At 37.4% G+C, this 18,098-nt stretch overlaps 1 protein-coding gene across 3 annotated transcripts in view; it reads right to left on the bottom strand.

Moving 5' to 3' along the window:
* Positions 1–1,878: 1,878 nt before the first annotated feature.
* Positions 1,879–18,098, bottom strand: part of LOC110106753 — a 51,910-nt gene continuing 35,690 nt past the window's right edge. For all 3 annotated transcript variants that reach the window (XM_020836736.2, XM_028699638.1, XM_020836737.2), the window contains exons 16-20: positions 4,078–4,275; positions 3,828–3,968; positions 3,623–3,745; positions 3,249–3,461; positions 1,879–2,306 (exon numbers count right to left, since the gene is read on the bottom strand). In XM_020836736.2, coding sequence (XP_020692395.1) covers positions 2,166–2,306; positions 3,249–3,461; positions 3,623–3,745; positions 3,828–3,968; positions 4,078–4,275 — 816 coding nt within the window. In that variant the 3' untranslated portion in view covers positions 1,879–2,165. The remainder of the gene's footprint in view (positions 2,307–3,248; positions 3,462–3,622; positions 3,746–3,827; positions 3,969–4,077; positions 4,276–18,098) is intronic.

Here is an 18,098-nt window from a genome sequence, read left to right on the forward strand (position 1 = left end):
TATTATTAATGGCAGATAAATAAATAGAGAATGTCACAAGGTTTAAAAAGTCAATTACTTTGCAAAAATCAAATTTTTTTTATAAAAAAATCTTATCAATAAGAGGTATAAGATTGCCAGTAAATACAATTTGATCCTGAATAGTTCCAAGATACATTAAGTAAGATTTCATATAATTTAATTTTGAATCTATAAATATTAAGAAAATGATTATGGATATTTCAGAGATAAAAAAAAATGTATTTATCAGTATCATAGAGATAAGATTTCCAGGTGAGATTAATTATCTCTTCTTTTATATTGCTAATCTTAATGATATTTAATAACCAATCTCTGCTGACAACTAATTGCTATCAGCTAAGGATATAATGCTTATAGTATAAAATATATTATTAATAAAGTAATTAAAAAATAATTTAAAATGGTAACATTATGAGTGTGAAGGAGGATATGAGAAATTATTCCATGCGGAGTCCGGATAGGAAGAACTGTCTGAATCGTGAGTGTACATATTGTGTACAAATAGTGTGTACAAAAATTTGATGCACACGGTTTACACTCACATGTCCGGACGGTTCTTCTCGTCCGGACTCTGAACGGAATAATTTCTCAAGATATTAGCAAAGAGCATGTAAAGTTCAAAAACCTTTTTATTCACTAAATATTTTCATAATCTGATTTTTTTTTTCTCTTTTTCCAGCAACCATGCATGTATTTATTTATTAATACATTTCTATGGATGGCTTAATCTATTTTTGGCTTGCTTGGGTTTATTAAGCTCACTTTTGGTGAAACCTTAAGTTTTTTATCATCACAGATTCACAGGCAAATGTTTATCTAGGCTAGAATCTTCAACTCTTTTTATGGTTGTGTTTTCATCATATGATTGTTTCAAATTTTAAGTGAAGATTAAAATTTTGTTTCGGATTATTTTTTTCTACTTTCTAAAACAATTTTTCAATACAAAAAATTCTTGAATTAGAAATTTTTGTACCGAAAAGCTTTTTCAAAAACCAGGAAAAAAAGCTACCTACAAAGCTTCATTTGGGACGGCTTTCTTACTGCTTCTTAAAACAACTTTTTAATACAAAATCTTTAAATTTTAAATTAAAAAGCAATAAGAAAACTATCCTAAATAAAACTAAGATTTCATTTAGGACAACTTTCTTACTATTTTCTAAAAGAAATTTTTAGTACATTTTAATTCAAAAAATATCTATAATAAAAAATTATTTTAAAAAACAGTAATAAAATTGTCCCAAACAAAACCCAAGTTCTAGTACTTGTAATTGATTTCATCTAACTTGTTTGAATGGACTTAAATTACAAGAAACTCTTAATTTTGACATAAGCTATATTATATATTGCTAATTATAATATAATACTCTTTTTTTTTAAAGCAACGGTATTTGATATAATTCATTTTGATGTGTCAAAAAGAAATTTTGATTTAAAGTAAAATAGATATTAAAAACTAAATAATTACTATTTGTTATTCAAATACGACTTCTCCACAATAAAGCCTACATCATTTATGACTTCTCCACAAAGCAAAATAAGCATATTGGTAATGTAACCTATATATCATCGTGGTAGGATCAACTTGATAAATATGACAATTGGGGTTCATGCAACATATTAAGACTTCATTTCGGACAGCTTTCTTACTGCTTCTTAAAGCAGCTTTCGAGTATCGAAATTTTAACCTTTGTACTGAAAAACTGTTTTAAGAAACAGTAAGAAAACCGTCCCAAACAAAGCCTGGGACGGCTTTCTTATTACTTCTTAAAGCAATTTTCTTTAAAATTTTTGTACTATAAAGTTGCTTTAAGAAACAGAAAGAAAGTCTTTCCAAACGAAGCCTAAGCCTCCACCATCATTCATAAAAGTTAGCTTTCATTGCTATGACAAAAGAAATTCAATAAAATGTATGGTCTTATCACACATTTATGAAAAGGAACTTTATACATTTAAAATATACAACAAATATATGATATCTCACCAACCTTCTCCTCGCCTATCTTATCAGGGAAAGAATATTTGACGATAACGAACAAATAAGATTTCAAAATTAAAAAAAGAAAAACTCAGCTATGTGATATACCAGCCTGAAAGAATAGCAGTCGAGTCAAAATTTGGGGAGCCTTTGAGAGCTAGAAATATATTTAACAGCCAGCGGCTTTGAGGAAGTTGTCGAATGGGCTCGAAGCTGGGAGTCTCATGAACTGGGCTTGGTTTTGATACTCAGTAGCGCAGCAGGTGAGTGTACATGTATTGAGCTTTTGCTCCAGAAAAGGATTTCCATTCTGAAATTGAATAGATTCATAGTAAGAGTAATAATTTATGAAAAAAGATTGAAGTGCTGAATGAAAAATCTCTCTTGTTTAGATAAGCTTTATCAACTAAGATTGCAATATATAAGAATAAAAAATAAGTCCTTTTTATGCAAAAATCAAGTTCAGATAACATTGACCATGAAAGAGCAGGAAGAAATTCAAATTCACTCATAAAAGTTATAAGAAAAACAATCCAAAACAATTTGAAGTAAGCCTTGATGAGTATGATTGGGCTTGTGCTACTGTCACAAAATTATATTATGATAGTAGAATCAAAGGGCAATCTTCTTTGTAATGCAATCGCTTTAAGAGTAAAGGTACAAAACATAATAAAACCAAATTATCTTCTTCACTCCTAGTGCGCAACTCTATGAGTCGGGATGAGCACTTTTTCATCACTCGTCTTCTTATTTCACTTAAAGGGTTGCATCCTTTGAATGTTTTGACTGTGTTTCTTATTTGTTTTGAGTGTGAAGTGAAGTGAGTGTGAGAAGATAGATTTGTACATTTTCTCACAATTTCATAGTGGATTTTATTTGGTGTGGGGCGGCTTCATGATTCTTTTCCAATTTCGGATTTTTCCACATTGAATCCAAATGATCTTTTTCTTCGCTGCACTTTTTTTTTTCTTGCTTGTTTTGCAGTGTGATTATATTTCCCAACAATCAGGTGAAAAGTATATCCAGATTGCAAAACTAATTGACATTCTCTCTTTTGATGGGCAAAGGATTCCAGATTTACATCAGATAATTAAGAGCTGAGGCAAATAAATTGAAATGGGGGGATGGAGAATAAGAAGCAGAATGCGTTTTTGAGAAACACTCTCTCATTAAATATAAAAGTTTGTGATGAAACTTTAAACCATTATCAAAGTTGGGTTGAAAAAAAATGAAGACCGATTGACTAACATACCGTTTGTAATTGGTTTGGATATGAGGAAACTGCCAGATTTGTAATATATTGATCCTGTGAAACTTCTTGTTTTTGCTGGGATACTACCAAAACAGAAAGCTTTTGTTGTTTACCCAACAGAAGAGCCTCACAGTGATTAGCCATTTCTCTAAATGGCACATCAGGTGTAATTGATACCGAAGTTCTTCCTACTTTCCTAGCTGTCTCAAGCACCTGTATTTTTTCAACCTTTGTCAGCAGAAGACTTTCCAAAAGAAGGCCAAAATTAAGTTTGAGTTGCTAGCCAAAGATAGAGAATTAAATGGAATTATATTACTCTTTTTCCATTATGTAAACCAAATAAAAAAGACTGTTGAGTGAAATCTTAAGCATACAGATTCTAGTAGCTGATCAACGCTCAAAAGGCTGGCATTCATGTGCAAATGGGATTTTCTATCTACGACACTATCAGCTGCTTCAGTAAGAATGTCATCTTCTAGAAAAACTGTAGAAGTGACCTGAGGCATACAAATACAATCTCATTTAATGCATATTCTTGAATAAAATTATTAAATTATTGAAAATGCTTGATCATGCTACCTCTTTTTCAGATTTATGGTCGTTACCATGCGGTGCTAACTGACCTGGCACTGGCACCTTCACAAACTGACCACCTAATGGGCATAAATCATCTGGTAAGAAATCCTTCAGTAGTTGAGCTCTCATGGCAAAAGATTCGGACTGCAGAAACATGAAAATCTATCAGAACAGTTTAATCTGTCACATTAGAGACGGAAGAAATTTAACAGAAGAAAATCAAGATATGAAAAGAGAGCTGTGGGTGAATTACATTAGATAAGTTCCCAAATTCGTCAATAATTACAGAAACCATGTGCTCGATCGAATGATCTTCTGCTAATATGGATGCAGAAAGAGCTTTTGATGCATAAATGTCGTCCTCTTTTGAACCATAAACAACTAGGGCATCAGATGTGGAGATCACAGCCTGCAATTTGCAATCTTCAACTAAAGAAAGAAATGGATCAACCTGGTACATGAATCAGCATTTGTTATTATTAGAATAATTAGCAGAACTCATTTGAATGATAGTATACACAGGGTTAGGTATATGATACACGTTGAAGGTAAAATCAGCGAGAAAAGACTAAAAATAGAATAACTTGAGAAACGATGGGTGTATTAATTCTTCAACACCAAAGAAAGATACAATGATCTACAATTAGAGAGGTACATTGTCTCTCCCACTCAACCTAGACGCCGTTATGAATCCCTCAAAGAAAGAAAACTATAGCAGAAAAATCAAATCACATAGTGCAAAAACAACTTGGGACCTAATTAAACTCCCCCGAATTCTCTCTCCAAACAGTCCTTTCCATAATTAATTTCCCTCCCCTAATTGAATTTCAAATTATAATTCTTTCCTTCCCTAATTCCCCCCTTATTCCTCTCTCTCCTAATGAAATTTAATATTGTTGGGCCCAACATGGGGGGCCAAAATCCTTGCTCCCACCCCCCTCTGATTGTCTGATGTTGGACTGGATGCTAGACCGACCGGCTCCCCTCCATATCAATACTTACCTCCCTAAAATGCACCTTGTCGTGGAAGATTGGGAACCGTCTCCTGATCGTCTCGTACGACTCTCATGTGGCATTATGATCAAGAAGATCTTTTCACTTAATTAGCATCTCCTGTGCCCCTATGTCCCCTTTGCTAGTAATGATGGTTTGTGCTCTCCTATCATCTTCCCTAGTTGTGATACATGAAATACTGGGTGCAACACTGATGATAGTAGTAGCCTCAATCGATAGGCTACTGTCCCAATGTGCTCCAAGACCTCTTAAGGCCTAAAGTATTATAGGGATAACTTTTAATTCCTCCTCCTAGCTAGCATTTCCTGTATGTATGTTCTCAAGTTCAAGTAAACCATACCTCAGGGTTCAAATTTTACTTTCTCCTGTGCTCATCGGCCTTCCTCTTTATGATCAGTTGGGCTCTCAACAAATGCCCCTTGAGCTCAGATAGTACCTTATCCCTCTCCTCTAGATACTACTCCACACTAGACACTACAGTAGCTTGGGGATGTAATTAGAGGTCCGATATAATACAAATCTCCCCTAGTAAAGTAATTTTCCTCCTTTGAAAACATAACTTTGGTGACTGTCTGGATCCTTTAATAGCTCCTCCCTGATCTTCCTCAACTTTTCATTCTACTCAATCTCTTATCTCGATACCTCCCAATCTAAGATCAATGGTACTGATAACATTTCCAACTAAGGTTTCTCGACTCCCCTGGACAAGGCGTCAGCTGTCTTGTTTTTTACTCCTAGCAGAGAATGGATCTCAAAGTCATATCCAAGCAACTTGGATAGCCATCTCTGATGCTCCTCAGTGGCAGTCCATTGTTCCAACAAGTACTTCAGGCTCCTCTAATCTGTCATGACTATGAAATGTCTCCCAGTAAATACAACCACCGCTTATAAATAGCCAAGACGATTTCCATCAACTCCCACTCATACATTGACTTGAGCTTTGCCCTGACTGTGAGCACCTGATTGAAGTATGCAATAGGTTGCTAGTCTTACATGAGCATTGCTCCTAGCCCATAACTTGATGCATTTGTCTCCACCAGAAATGGTATCCCAAAATCTGGGAGCGCCTGCACTGATAAACTGGTCATAGTTATTCGCTATTCCAACAAGTACTTCAGGCTCATCTTATCTGGCGTGACTATGAAATGTCTCCCCAGCAAATATAGCCACCACTTATGAATAGCCCAAACGATTTCCATCAGCTCCCGCTGATACACCGACTTAAGCCTTGCCCTGGCTGTGAGCACCTAACTAACGTATGCAATAGATCATTGGTATTGCATGAGCACTGCTCCTATCCCATAATTTGATGCATCTATCTCCACCAGAAATGGTCTCCCAAAATCTAGGAGCACATGTACTGGTACACTAGTCATAGCTATCTTCAACTCCTAGAAGTTTCATGTCACTTCCTCTGCCCACATGAAGTTATCTACAATGGTGTCATATCCCTTCACAAACTTCCGGTAGTAATGGGTAAGCCCTAAGAACCCCTGCAACTCCCTCAAGTTCTTAGGAGCAGGCCAATACACCATGGCCTGAACTTTGGATTGGTCAACTGATATCCCCTCTTTGGACACCACATGCCCTATATACTCCACTTGTGATTGCCAAAATGTGCACTTCTTCCAGTTGGCAAAAAAGTGATTCTTCGGCTGATCTTCTCTCTCTAATGTTTCTCTTCCACCCTTTGTGCCATCTCCATCGTCTCTCTCAGGCCTCTAGGCCTCAACATCCTGAGCTCGGCTCATATGCCTTCCTTAAGGCCTTTCATGAAATTTCCTTCCAACCCTTTCTAAAAAATTCCTCTCAGTATTCCTGAAAGTAGCTCATATTTCTCTTGATACTCCATAACAGTCCCTTCTTGTGTTAATGCATGAACTGCTCGTGAAGGTCTCCTTCTCGAATGCTCAAAAGTATTCCAATAAGCAAACCTTGAATTCTCCCCACGAATAGATAGGATATTTGGCCTCCCTCCACTGAAACCAAGCTAGGGTTTTCAATCCAAGCATAGACCCGCCGCCATGAGTTTCTCCCCTTCAATTAGCTCATTGATAACAAAGTATCTCTCCACACGGTTCACCCAACCTTGATCAACTTCCCCTTCAAAGACCAACATTTTTAACTTCCTTGATCTAGCCTTTATACCCCAATAATTTCTTCCTCTGTTAATTCCCCCCGCGAAGTGATGGTACGATTCTCTCACTTCCTCTCTTGGCTAATTTTGGACCCCATGGTTCGACCAAATCGTCACTTCCTACGACCCACCGTCGCTTCTGCTTGGGTAGTCTTCAAAAAGCTTTAGCCTCCCCTCTCCTTGCCGCCCCTTCTTTGGGATACTAATGTAGTAGTTGGCAGCACAACTGCCAAGGTGGGCAGTAGCCCAAGTGCCCGGGTGGGGCCCATGACCTCCTTAGGAGAAGAGGCTTCGAGGGGAACTATTTGGGAAAGATGTAAGAGGCATTTATTAGAGGATTTTGGGCTGTTTAAGGGGGGAGATTGCGGGGGGTTAGGATTTATATTTGAATTTTATTTGCTGCAACAGTTTTTGTGGGAGTTTTTGGGTTCCTAATCGCTGCTAGGAATTGTGGGAGAGACGATTCACCTCGAACAATGAATCAACTTGTATTTTATCTTTGTTTGCTTGAAGATTAGTAATTACAACCCTCTTAGTGCTATTTCTGGATCTATTTGAAATAAGTTTGTTGTTTTTAATATTGATGTGTGCTGTTTTGGTCATCAAATCCTATCAAATTGGTATCAAAGCACGATTTGAGACCCATAGCGCCAAAGCAAGTGGATGCTTTGGAAGAAAAACTAGAAGGAAAAGTTGATCAATTCAAATATGAAGTTGAGGAAAAGATTTCATCAATGGAAGGAAGGTTTCTAACCTAAAGGACATGATGAAAAAAAATATTGGAACTTCACACCCAACCGACAACATCGGAGGCAAGGGCACTAGCGGGTGGCTAAGGAAGTGGGGGAAACCCCAATATCGATACAATGAGGGATGATCGAGAGGTAGAAATTTTGGGCGACAGGGAAAATATGCCACCTCTTAAATTGATCCTCTTAAATTGATAACTATGAGGGAAATTGGTGAAGGATATAACATGAGGGAAAATTCATAGGGAGAAATAAGGAGGGCTGATTTCTAGGAAGATGATATCTATGAAAAGAATGGTGGGAGAGAACAATGGAGAGATAACAACAATCGATATATAGGAGGAGCTTGAGGTGGAAGAGGAAATTGTGGCAGAGGGGATCCGAGAGTGAGAAAGCTGAAGATGCCTGTTTTTAGGAGGAAGATGCTCATGGATAGATTTATAGGGTGGAGAGATACTTTGCAGTGAATGGGCTAACAGAAGAGAAGATACTAACGGTGGTAGCTTTATGCCTGGAAGAGAAAGCCTTGTCTTGGTATCAGTAGAGAGACATGAGAGATCCAATTCGATCATGGATAGAGTTCAAAGATAGTGTATTAAAACGTTTATGAACCAATCGGGAAGAAGATACTACGAGCAGTTCTTTGCTCAGGTTTAGGAAGGGATAGTGATGGATTATCTGGAGAGGTTTGAGTTCCTTGCTAGCTAGTTGGGGAGGATATCTGAGACAGTGTTAGAGAGGAATTTCATAAAAGGACTCAAGCCAGAGATCAGGGTTGCTATCAGGTTATTGAAGTGACGAGGGTTACGGGAACACATGGAGCTAACCCACTTGGTGGAGGACAAAAACTCACTTGAGAGAAGCAATAAGGGCAGCAATTTTGGAGCTTCATACCGGACAACTGCTAATTTTTTAGCACCAAAGGTATAGGCTGTGTCCATTCAGAGAGAAGTTGTTGACCTCTAAGATATAATCAGGGAAGAAGAAAAAAAAAATATGCACATAAAAAATGAATAAAATCATTACCTATGTCATGCCCATACGCAAATCCTGCCAAAGATCCCGCCTGCTACGGTGATGATGTCGTACCTCTGCAACGGCGCCGAATAGTCATTTCTCACGCCTCTTTTCGCAAAGGCCTTCGGCACTTCTTAAACGAGCAAAACCCCACAGTTATCTCGCTCTTTTCTCAAATGGAACTCTCGCTCCCACAACACTTCCACGATTGAATCCCATCGCAAGCTCCGTCGCTTCCCCTATCATCGCCGACCACAAACCCCACTAGTAGCCGCAACTCCATCTCCTCTACTCCGACACTTGAGTCGTTGACCCCGTAAAACCCAAACTCCTCAAGCCGAAGCCATACCCGACCTTGCCATCTCCACGGTGCTAATCCGACCTCTAAGCCTGATCCCCCATTTCAAACATTCACCCAGCTGCAACTCCCGATCTTCCCTCTCCTACCCGACGCCTCCACAGAGAGAGAGAGAGAGAGAGAGAGAGAGAGAGAGAAACCCTACCTCAACCTAGCTTCAGACCCCGCCGCCTCCAACTCCTCACTCGACCGAGCTCCTCTCCTTCTTCTTTGGCCGAACGCCTCCTATTCCCAAATCCTCTATCTGATATCCTCTTTTGTCGCAAGCAAGACCGAGCTCCGACCTCTATCTCTTTATTTTACTGGACCCATTCGCCCCATTTAATCCGACTCCTAGCATAGGTTCGATCTCACCTCTGACTCGACGCTCTGTATCCAGTTCAACCTAGACAGTAGGTAAAACTATTGTTGTTTTATTTTATTATTATTACTTAATTATAACTAGTTATTATTAATAATAGTTAATTATAATTAATTTTAATTATTATTTTTAATTAAAATAAATTATAATTAATTTTAATTATTATTTTAATTAAAATAAATTATAATTAATTATTTTAATTTAAATTGATTATTATCAATTATAATTAAATATGATTAATTATTGCAATTATGATTTATTATTTTTAAATTATAATTAATTATCATTAATTGTGATTAATTAAAATTAATTAATTATAAATAATAATACTAATAAATCCCTCTCTGACCTCGGTTTGTGTGTCGAGCCGTACATGCTTTCTCTAGCATGGTGGGAAGGGAATCCGGTGCTACACCTACGACGAGATAGGTGAGCGGCCTTTGGACCCAAAATCCTGTCCTCGACATTTGTGCTGAGCCGGCAAACCACCCATGCACGTTTTTCTCTAGCATGGTGGGAAGGGAACCCGGTGCGATACCTACGGCGAGGCAGGTAGGCCTAGTGCACGCTTTTCTTAGCATGGCTGAGACAACTATAAGTACCCGTACGCGGCTCTGTACCTTCGGGGAAACAACTACTTTTCTTATAACAGGTACCGAAGACCCATACACGCTTTTCTCTAGCATTATGGGATTAAAGATTTTCACGGCCGCGATGACCTTATCCGAGGATAAGGGTCCAAATTTTGAACTAAGTGCGACTAGAGTTTGAACAATAAGGACTTGAATCAAACTCAACCAAGAAGAGTTTGATTTGAACTTGGGCACGAACTCAAGTTGAACTTGAACTCATAACTCAAATGAACTACAGAGGATAATCAACATGAAAGCAAGAATCAAGTTGAACACAACTAAGATGAAGGGGCAGTAAAGAAATTTTGCTTAAGCAATAACACAATCAAATCTCATGACATAATATGATGCTCTCAAATGGATAACAAAACCTGCTTGCAAAAAGAGATCAACAAGATCTCTACATATAAGCTATGGTATGAAATCTCCAATAAATTTCAAAGAGCCGTCTTGAATTCTTGATCTCAGATGAGTGAGTTTGGGGCTTGTATTTAAAAAAAGACGTCAAACATGACTTGTTTGAAGATCACAATATAAAGGCTCCTCCAACGCTACAACTCATCCATAATGATTATGACAATTAAAGTGCAACCGCCAATAGGTAATAATCCACCTACAAGTGTATGCAAGGAGTTTGTGGAAATGCATTCAAGTGAAGGACAATGGACAAGTAGAGTTTGCAAGCAAAGATCAAGAATTCACGATGAATACAAACATCCACAAGTACATGAAGTAGATAAGTAACGAATGAAATAACTTGTTTGAGAACACACAACACGTTCAAAGTCTATTCATTAGTCGCCATAAAGGTCCTCGAATGATATAACATTATCCCAACCAGCGTCACTTAGTTAACAAATGAAAGGTAAAAGATCCAACAAATGAAAGTTATAGTCCCACAAGCACTGATAAAGAATGCAGCTCGACCAATGACACTAATATGTGGAATGTGTAAATTCTATAAATCTTGGCAAGCTGTGATGATGAAAAATGAACTATAAATGCAACAAATCTCCCTACAAGCGAATTCCAATTATCTTAGGGATGCATATGATAGTCCCCACAAGTACTGGAACACGTACGTAGTGAATGTAGCAACATCTCTACCACCTACAATAGTGAAATGTCAAGAAAATAAAAGATTAGGATCTCTTGCAAGTTTTGGAGATTGATGTGCTATGAATATAGTAAATTTCTAGCTCATATGCACGAAGAAGTTGCTAATGGATAAAACTCAGTCAGCAATCAATATCAAAATTCAAACACGCAAACTGACTTTCATGCAATCAAGAACGCAAGATCTGTGATGCATGCTAGCCCTCTAGGAATACAGGTGTATGCACTACCCCTCACCTGTAGGTAGATACATAAAGACTTCAGTAAATGCAACTTCATGTAGTCAATTTCAATCTACAAATGAATACATCTACATGCATACTACAGCAACGGCGAATGTATCTCAAGGATCAAAGACCGCAGTAAAATGCACAAGGAATGTAGTGAATGAAAATACTTATGGGTCCTCGCATAAGACACGTCGTAGAAAACGTACCACACATCAAGTGCCATCTACGGATAAACATCGAAGCGCTACGACAAGCATAGGACTCCTACGAGTTACTGTAGTAGACTCCTATACATTCAATGTACCACTCACAAGCAAAATGCAAACATCTTAAAATACCCCTACACATGCACCGTAGTTTGTATACACATAGGTACACAAAAGGGGTAAGCACAATCAAACACCCGCATGCGACCCGACGAGCATGTTATTAGTACACACGTGACGTCTAGGGATCCTGCGCGAGTTAATAAGTGAATTCAAGTTCGAGCCCGTCGAACAGCTCGAACCATCAAATAAATATGCGATCGCGAGGTCGGCCGGGGTTTTTATTTTATACATTCATATTAAGCCTTCAAGGCCTATAATTAAGATAATTCACTAATAAAGGCATAAGACATACGAAATCCGATCCTCCTAAATAGAAGTCGACAAGGTTTTATTATAAAATGCCCCTAAACACCCGTATGGGCCCCGACGAGCATGTTAAGAGTATACACGTGACGTCTAGGGATGATGCACGGGCCAATAAATGAATATAGTATGAGCCCGATCCTTCTATACAAGTAAATAGGAGTTGGCATGGCTCGAATTATCAAACAGAAATACGGTCCCCTTGGACGAAGCAACCCATGGTGCCGATAAGGATCCTTCTGTCAGGTTGGGTCGACTACTCCTCTGACTAAGTAGACCGCAGTAAAATGCGCAAGGACAGTTCGTTGCAGGTACTTAGGGTCTGTGAAGAAGAGGAGACTCTAGAGGAGGTAGTTGAGGAGGATGAGCATTTGCACCTAGATGTGGCGGAGGTCTTCTTAAACTTAGTGTTTTTGAAAAGACAGTAAAAACAACAAAACTTGATAAACAATGGATGATTTTTGTATTAATTCTTCAACACCAAAGCAAGATATAATGATCTACAATTAGAGAGGTAGATCGTCTCTCCTACTCAACCTAAATGCTACTATGAAGCCCTCAAAGAAAGAAAACTACAGCATAAAAATCAAATCACACAATGCAAAAACAACCTAGGTAATCCTAATTAAACTCCCCCCAATTCTCCCTCAAACAATCCTTCTTTCCATAATTAATTTCCCTCCACAAATTGAATTCATATTCTAATTTTTTTCCTTCCCTAATTCCCCCCTTATTCCTCTTTCTCTCATAATGAAATTTAATATTGTTGGGCCCCAAAGGGGGGCCGAAATCCTTGCTAACGCCCCCTCTACTTGCCCGCCCCTTGCTATTGGACCGGTTGCTAGACCGGCCAGCTCCCCTCCCCCCATTAGTATATAGAGGATAAAAGAAAATAATAATTTTGCTTAAAGTGCTCCAAGTTGTTCCAAGTAAACAAACATTATAATAACATCAAACATAGTAAGGCATGTTGATAGGACAACCATGATGCAAGTATATATATATAAAGAGGTTTTCATATGAGAAATAATTAAAAAAAAAAAAAGACAACTCATCTGTAATGTAAACCTGTCATCATTAGTCTAATCCCAACAAGCAATGCTTCGCATACCTATAAAGTCAACACATTTGTAACAATTTTTCCCATGCCACATAATGAATATTAGAAGTTGATGTAGGATAACCTTGGAAATAAACTAAAAAAAGGTTAATGGAGAAGATGGAAAAGAGAAAAAAAAAAAGAATGAAAAGTAACAGGCTAAATAAGCCTCGTGCCTATACTGAAAACAACCTCTTGAAAGTCTACAAGCATACACTTCTACAAGAAACTTAATAAAGAATCAAATTTCCATAATAAATGAAGAATAATATCTACATTCATAATAAGAAATTTTTTTTTATTAAAAAAAATATCATAAATAACTCAGAATTCACATATTAATATATAGAAGAAATAACAAACTATTAACAGGCTGCTAACAAATTAATAATAAAGTACTAATAAATTGTTTACAAACTTAATAACATTAACTAGAAAAATCCTAATAAAATAAAATTTAAAAACCTCAAGGACATAAAATAACTCCAATATACATATCAAAATAAAAACTACTGCAAAATACTATGCCCCTAAGAGTGATAGTAATAATACACCTGAAGTGAACATAATAATCTACAAGCTATTGATCATCGAATGACACAGATGGTACTTCTATGAAACTAGAGGACAAATTGATCTTGGAGGAACATCCAAAGCTCATCTTGATTTTGATGAAGTATATGAGAAGATGATTTTAAATCCTTGAGCAGAGGACAAGAGGTGCATGCCTCGTAGAAGGTGAACTACCTTGCAGTATATTCACAATTGAATCTAGTTGGATTTTCTTTTCCTTCTGTTTTTCTTCCTTTTGTTCTCTGATTTTCTCTCTCTTTTTTTGCTTTTATTAGGGGCTTATTAAAGATTAAGTAATAGGATCAAAATGAATATAAATTTTAAAAACTTATTGCTTGTTTGTTGGAGAATATTAAGGAAGAAGTTTAAGAGTTTTAATGAAAATATGGAGGTATATGACACTTTGAATTTGAATTATAATATGGTAATTATATGTTTTAGGCAGGTTTGAGAAAAAGAGAAATGGAATGATAAAAGGGATAACGTGGGGTCATGATAGCTTTTATTGTTTAAGGGTGAACTATGAGAACCGAACTGGCCGGTTCAATTGAACCGGCAAGTTATTAAGGCAGGGTCGCGGCTTGCGAAGGGCAGAATCGCGGCTTGCGAAGGGCAGAATCGAACAGAAGTGCGGAACGGCCGAACATGTGCGTCTAAGGAATTGGGAGAATTCATTTCGCCATTTTTAGCAATTGATCATGTTTAGGGATAAGAATCATCAACTCCTTTTCATTTTTATCACCAAAGAAGTGGTAAATTGGAAGAAATCACAGTGAACAAGAAGAACGATCGAGAGGAAGATGGAAGAAGGTTTGTTGAGTTTTTTCTTTTCATTTCCGTATAAATTCCCTTGTTTTGCGAGAGAAAGGATTTTGGGATTTTGAGAAAGGATTTTGGGAGAGAAAGGATTTTGGGATTTTGAGAAAATCCCAATTGTGTAAGTGAATTTCCTATTGTATAACTTTTATTAAATTTTGTTATTAAATCACATTTTCATAAAAGTTTATATTATATGAATTTAGGAATTTTAGAAAGGGAGAGGGAGAGACCAAGTTATAGGAGTTCAATTCATCAAGAATTCAAAAAGGAAAAGAAAAATTAGAATTGATGTAATTATTAATTAAATGAATACAACAACAACAACAACATCAAGCTATTATCCCACTACGTAGGGTCGACAACATGAATCATTTTTCTCCATTGTGTCATATTGAAAGTCAAATTCTCATTTAAATCTAATAAAGAAAGGTCATTTCTAATATTTTCTAACCAAGTCTTTTTAGGTCTGCCTCTACCTTTCTTAACATAAGACAAATCTAATACATCTACTCTCCTAACCAGGTTATCGGAAGGCCGCAGTTTTATGTGACCAAACCATCTAAGGCGACTCTCTCTAATCTTATATTCTATTGGAGCTACTCCAACCTTTTCACGAATATGCTCATTTCGTATCCTATCTCTAACGGTAAAGCCATTCATCAACCTGAGCATCCTCATCTCTGCCACACTTAACTTAGTATTATGCTTCTCTTTTAATGGCCAACATTCGACACCATAAAGCATTGCAGGCCTCACCACCATCTTATAGAATTTTCCCTTAAATTTGAGGGGTACTTTTTTATCACACAATAAGTCTGATGCGTTCCTCCACTTCAACCATCCAACTTGAATTATGCTGATAATATCCCCATTTATTTCACCATCGCTCTGAACAATAGATCCAAGATATCTAAAATGTGTACTCTTACTAATGACTTGATTACCCAAAGTCACAATCCCCTCACTAGGTCTATTCCTACTAAAATTACACTCCATATTCTCTGTTTTAGATCTACTCAAGCGAAAACCTTTAGACTCTAAGGTTGACCTCCATAATTCAAGTTTACCTTCAACTCCCTCTCTAGTCTTATCAACAAGAAGAATATCATCAGCAAAAAGCATACACCAAGGTACATCCTCTTGCAAATGTCTAGTGAGAACATCCATGTCACAATTTTCATTAAAAGTTAAAGAAAAATATCTCATCCACCTTTGTTGAATATCATCTTCTAAGAAAAGTATTTTTTTATCTTCATCCTTAATACACTTTACTTGAGCTAAATCCTTACTACTCATATCTCTTTGTTTGGCTAACTTATACATATATCTTTCTCCCTCCTTAGTATCTAATCTATTATTTAAATCACTAAAACCTAAGGTCTTGGCATCGAATATTGCTTTCTTAGATTCCTTACGAGCCTCTTATCTTTCTCAATTATCAGAATTTTTAAAATTAAATCAATTTTTAAAACAAATCTTCTTATTTTTAATCTTTTCTTGCACATTTGGATTCCACCACCAACTATTTTTACTATTATGAGTTTTTTCCCTTTGATACTCCAAGCATATTTTTTGCGATATTCTTAATATCTGTTGAAATCCAGCCGTTCCCAGTGCAAAAGATCCGAAGGACGCAAAGACCAATCCGTGGGATACTCTCATGGATTACGCCATAATGAATGAACGAATTTAGGAAAGATTGTTATGTATTATTTATGTATTAAATCTGTAATTTATTATTTCCTCATTAGGATATCTTGTATAGATCTATAAATAGGGAAGATTGTAATGAATAATTTCAAGCTTTTCCCTCTCAAATCCTCGTTTTTAACATGGTATCAGAGCACCGGAGGGAAAACTTCGTGAAGAGAGGCCTTAGTTGTCGTTGACGGAAAGTCGTCAAAGGAATGTCGTCGAATAGCCACGAAGGAGACGAAGTTGCCGAAGGAGCCAAAGAAGCCTCGCATGAAGCAACAAACCCGATCCGACAGGAAGGAAAGATCGGCGAAGAAGAGGAGCATAGTCGAGCAGCCGGCGAGCATCCCGATCCGACAGGAGCAAGCATCCCGATCTGATAGGAAGGAAAGACCGTCGAAGGCGTCCCGATCTGACCGGAAGAGAAGCCTCCTGCATGCGTACCCTAATCGAGCGGCTCCCTGCATGCGAAAAGAGCGACCGTGAAGCCGAACGGGACTTCTCTAGAGCCTGACCCCTTGCCTAGTCCCGATCTGAGCTTTTTAAAGAGCTCGGCTGGTTTGGTTTTAAAAAAAAAAAAAAAAACCTTCGACCTTTATTGTCGAACAAAGAAAATTCTAGGAAGCCTTAATTGCTTTCCAATGTCAGAAATTAACTCCTCTCAAAGCATTGATCAAACTGAGGAGTCAATGGTGCACCAAGGACGAGGTGACCTTCAAAGCATGCAATCTTTCTATTGTCTAAATGGGAAGAACTACCTGAAGTGGTCTCAATTTGTGAAGACTTATTTGAAGGGGAAAGGTAAAATACATCACCTCCTTGGAGGAGGACCAAAAGAAGGAGATCCCAAATTTGGGGCATGGGATGAAGCAGACTCCATGATTATGTCATGGTTGTGGAATTTCATGACTCTAGAAATTAGTGATACATTTATATTCCTTTCAACTACAAAGGACATATGGGATGCTGCCAGACAAACCTTCTCCAAAGCTCGTGATGCGGCTCAAATCTTTGAAATTAAAGTCAAAATTGGAAGCACAAATCAAGGGAGTAAGACCGTGACGGAGTATGCCACCATTCTACAAAATCTGTGGCAAGAACTTGATCACTATAAATGCATAGAAATCAGATGTCCATAAGATGATGCAATCCTAAAGAACTTTATTGAAAAAGATAGAGTTTATGATTTTCTTCCAGGACTGAATGCATAATTTGACCAAGTTAGGGTTCAAATTCTGGGCAAGGAGGAGACGCCATCACTCAATGAAACCATTTCCCTCATCCGCGCAGAAGAAAGCCGACGAGGAGTGATGTTAGAACCGAAGGAAGTTGAAAGCTCAGCAATGGTGATGAATAAAGAATCGTCATGGAAGGAGAAGGGTAAAGATTCCTCGAAGTTCAAAGACAATGACTCACTTTGGTGCAGCTATTGCAAAAAGTCAAGACACACAAAGGAAACATGCTGGAAATTACATGGAAAACCCCACAGCAAGGAAATCAAAAGGGTGAAACAAGGAGCACATCACATGCCAACAACACTACAAGTAAGCCAGAAGCACGGTCCAGCCTTGGAGAATTCAATAAAGAAGATATTGATAAATTAAAACAACTCCTGGTATCTCTTGAAAAACCAAATGCTTCTTCTTCACTTGCACTCTCAGGTAAGACTCTAATTTCTTTTAGTTTAAGTGCTTCCAGAAATCATCTAAAGGAATTATGGATAATTGATTCAGGAGCCACAGATCACATGACCCACTCATCTACCCACCTCATAAACTATACTCCTTGCCCAAACAACAAGAAAATCATCACTGCTGATGGTTCTCTTACCACAGTAGCTGG

Source organism: Dendrobium catenatum, unplaced genomic scaffold, assembly GCF_001605985.2.
Source record: "Dendrobium catenatum unplaced genomic scaffold, ASM160598v2 fragScaff_scaffold_1348, whole genome shotgun sequence".
Taxonomy (NCBI): Eukaryota; Viridiplantae; Streptophyta; class Magnoliopsida; order Asparagales; family Orchidaceae; genus Dendrobium; species Dendrobium catenatum.